Below are 2,843 nucleotides of genomic sequence, written 5' to 3' on the forward strand. Positions count from 1 at the left end.
TTAGCTAACAATGACATTATTGTTCTATTAATATAAAGGGAGGTCAGGTACTCTTTAAAACAGCTGCTAGTTATGGGTACTTTTTACTGAAGTACATTTCAAAGCCCTCTTTACTTTGACTTGAGTAAAGAAGTTTAGTCAGTACTTCTACTTTCACCAGAGTATTTTTAAACACGAGTATCTGTACTTCTACTCGAGTAAAAGATGTGTGTACTTCTGCCATCTCTGATCTGAATCTCTGTCTCTCCAGGCGGTGGCGGCTGCAGCACGTATTGGTTACCCCGTGATGGTTCGCTCAGCGTTCGCTCTCGGGGGTCTGGGTTCGGGATTCGCCAACAACAGAGAGCAGCTGGTCACCTTGGTTACCGCCGCCTTCGCCCACACCTCCCAGGTCCTGGTGGACAAATCCCTGAAAGGCTGGAAGGAGATCGAGTACGAAGTGGTCCGCGATGCCTACGACAACTGCATCACTGTGAGTAAAGAGGACACAGAGGAGGATCAGAATACCTTTATTCGTCCCACAGAGGGGACATTTACATTGTTACAGCAGAAAAGAGCCAAAGACAGATTAATGTGACCTAAGAAGCATGCATGAATAAAAAAATATATAATACACATCCTGTAACCGTTCTTAGGATTTAGCAGCCAGGTATACATTGCACAGTTATTAACGGCATATATATATAAATATTGCACATAGTTGGTTGGCATTTAACAACAAGAGGTGTTTGTTGTGTGTGTGGGGGGGGGGTCTACCGGGGGCTGTGGTTGTTATATAGATGTTTAGATAACTCCTGTATCTTTTCATATACAGGATATTTTGCCAGGTGAGAAAATATTGCAATATCAGTTTTTACAATATGCTCTCTAGCGTAAGATGACGTCAACTTGGCAAGTCATGTACCAACATGCTAACACCATATGAATGCAGCACAAATGCCATTTCTGGCAGTGTTCATTTAGATGAAAAATAACTGTTCTATCGCCAGGGACGCGGCAAGTCACTCTGAGTTGGGGGTTGCGGGAGGGGAGGTGCTAGTGGGGCCTAGCAGCTGCGAAACTGTGACGAGCTCATCAAAACTGTGGCACGCGTACACTGTAGGTGCTGCAGCCCCCTCAGCACCACCCCTTCCCGCGTCCATGTCTATCGCCCCATTAATCGTTTCTGCCTCAAAATTCAAATGACTCTTTCGTGGACCCTTCCATCAAGTTTTCTGAAAAATTGTCTAGACAGAAACTTAAGAATAATAACGTAATTGTATTTCCTTATGTGATTGTGATGTGCTGTATATGACATGTAGTAACGTGTGTGTTTGCATTTTATTGTTCTCTTTCATCCTGTCTTTATAACTAATGCTGTTGATGTATTGTGATTTTAAAAAGGTGTCCATTATCATCTGGCCGGGGACAACAGATGGAAATTAGCAATGTTGGCTAAAGTTGTTACTGTTTTTTGTGACAGTTGATCAATGGGGACTGTCCACGACACTATCAACTAATGAACTAAACTTATTTTAGGTGTGTAACATGGAGAACATTGACCCTCTGGGCATCCACACTGGAGAATCCATCGTGGTGGCGCCCAGTCAGACGCTCAACGACCACGAGTACAACATGTTGAGAAAAACCGCCATCAAAGTCATCCGGCACCTCGGCATTGTGGGAGAATGCAACATCCAGTACGCTCTGAGCCCAGAGTCTGAACAGGTAAACGCAATATTTACAAATCCGGACTGCTCAGTCTATTGAACTTTTTAAATCTTAGCTAAAAACTCACCTTAGGGCTGCTCAATTAATCGTATTTTAATCGCGATTACGATTATGGCTTGCAACGATTACGAAAATAACGTAATCAAAATAAAACAATAATTTTTTTTTTTTTTTTTATTATTATTTTTTTTTTTTTTGGTTTTTAAGTTGAATTATACTTAAAGTTCAGGGTAATCAACTGTTAAAAACATACTGTTCAAATTTTTTTTTCTCCAATAAATGGATGTTTTCAAAGTCAATGAATAATCGCAATTATTGACCCAAATAATCGAGATTATGATTTTTGCCATAATCGAGCAGCCCTCACTCACCTCTTTGCACTGGCTTTGAATACTAGTTGAGCATAACATTTTGATATTTGTACGTGTTTTTATATAATATATAATATATAATATTAATACAATTTATTTGTATCGCACCTTTCATGCACAAAGCAGCCCAAAGTGCTTTACAGAACACATAACAACAATATTTAAATAAATACAGAACAAGATAAAACATCTACAGTGATCCTAATGAGATTCCCTTGAATTAAAGCTGACAAGGAATTCAAATATGTTAAAGGGGACCTATCATGCAAAATGCACTTTTTTTGATGTCTTTTATACATAAACATGTGTCCCCGGTGTGTCGGGGAACTCACGCAGCGTCAGAAAATAAAACCCTCTCTCTTTTCCTCCGTACCCAAATCTCTAAAAACGGGGGAACAACGGAGCTGATCCAGATTTGCGTCCGATATGACGTCATATCTGAAATGTGGACCCACGGGCCAATCAGAAACGTTGTTATCAGAAACAATGCCCGACTGTTTTGGACGTAATATGGTCGGTGTTTACATTAGCATGGCTAACACTCAGAGCTAACCTGTACTGGAGAGCATGTGTGTGAAGAAGCAGGAAGTAAAAAGGAACTCACCTTGTGGTATAACCGGCAAGAGAGAAAGCCTTTGAGCTCCATACTGTTTCAGAGATAATCCTTGATAATCCATGGTATTTAGTTTAGACAGTAGCTGCCGGGTCCCACATGAGCTCAGACCCCTCCTTTTTTATTTAAAGCTTTATACCCCAAATCAG

General features: G+C 40.6%; 1 protein-coding gene across 1 annotated transcript; it reads left to right on the plus strand.

Annotated features, from left to right (window-relative positions):
• Nucleotides 1–250: 250 nt before the first annotated feature.
• On the plus strand, nucleotides 251–1,707 carry LOC104943811 (CAD protein-like; the record flags this gene model as incomplete). Its single annotated transcript, XM_010769277.1, has 2 exons — nucleotides 251–472; nucleotides 1,519–1,707. Coding segments are annotated over 2 exons (411 nt in total), but the record flags the coding sequence as incomplete, so codon positions are not given.
• Between the last annotated feature and the right edge of the window lie 1,136 nt (nucleotides 1,708–2,843).

The sequence above is a fragment of the Notothenia coriiceps genome, unplaced genomic scaffold (genome assembly GCF_000735185.1).
Source record: "Notothenia coriiceps isolate Sejong01 unplaced genomic scaffold, NC01 NC01_scaffold00006876, whole genome shotgun sequence".
Classification (NCBI taxonomy): domain Eukaryota; kingdom Metazoa; phylum Chordata; class Actinopteri; order Perciformes; family Nototheniidae; genus Notothenia; species Notothenia coriiceps.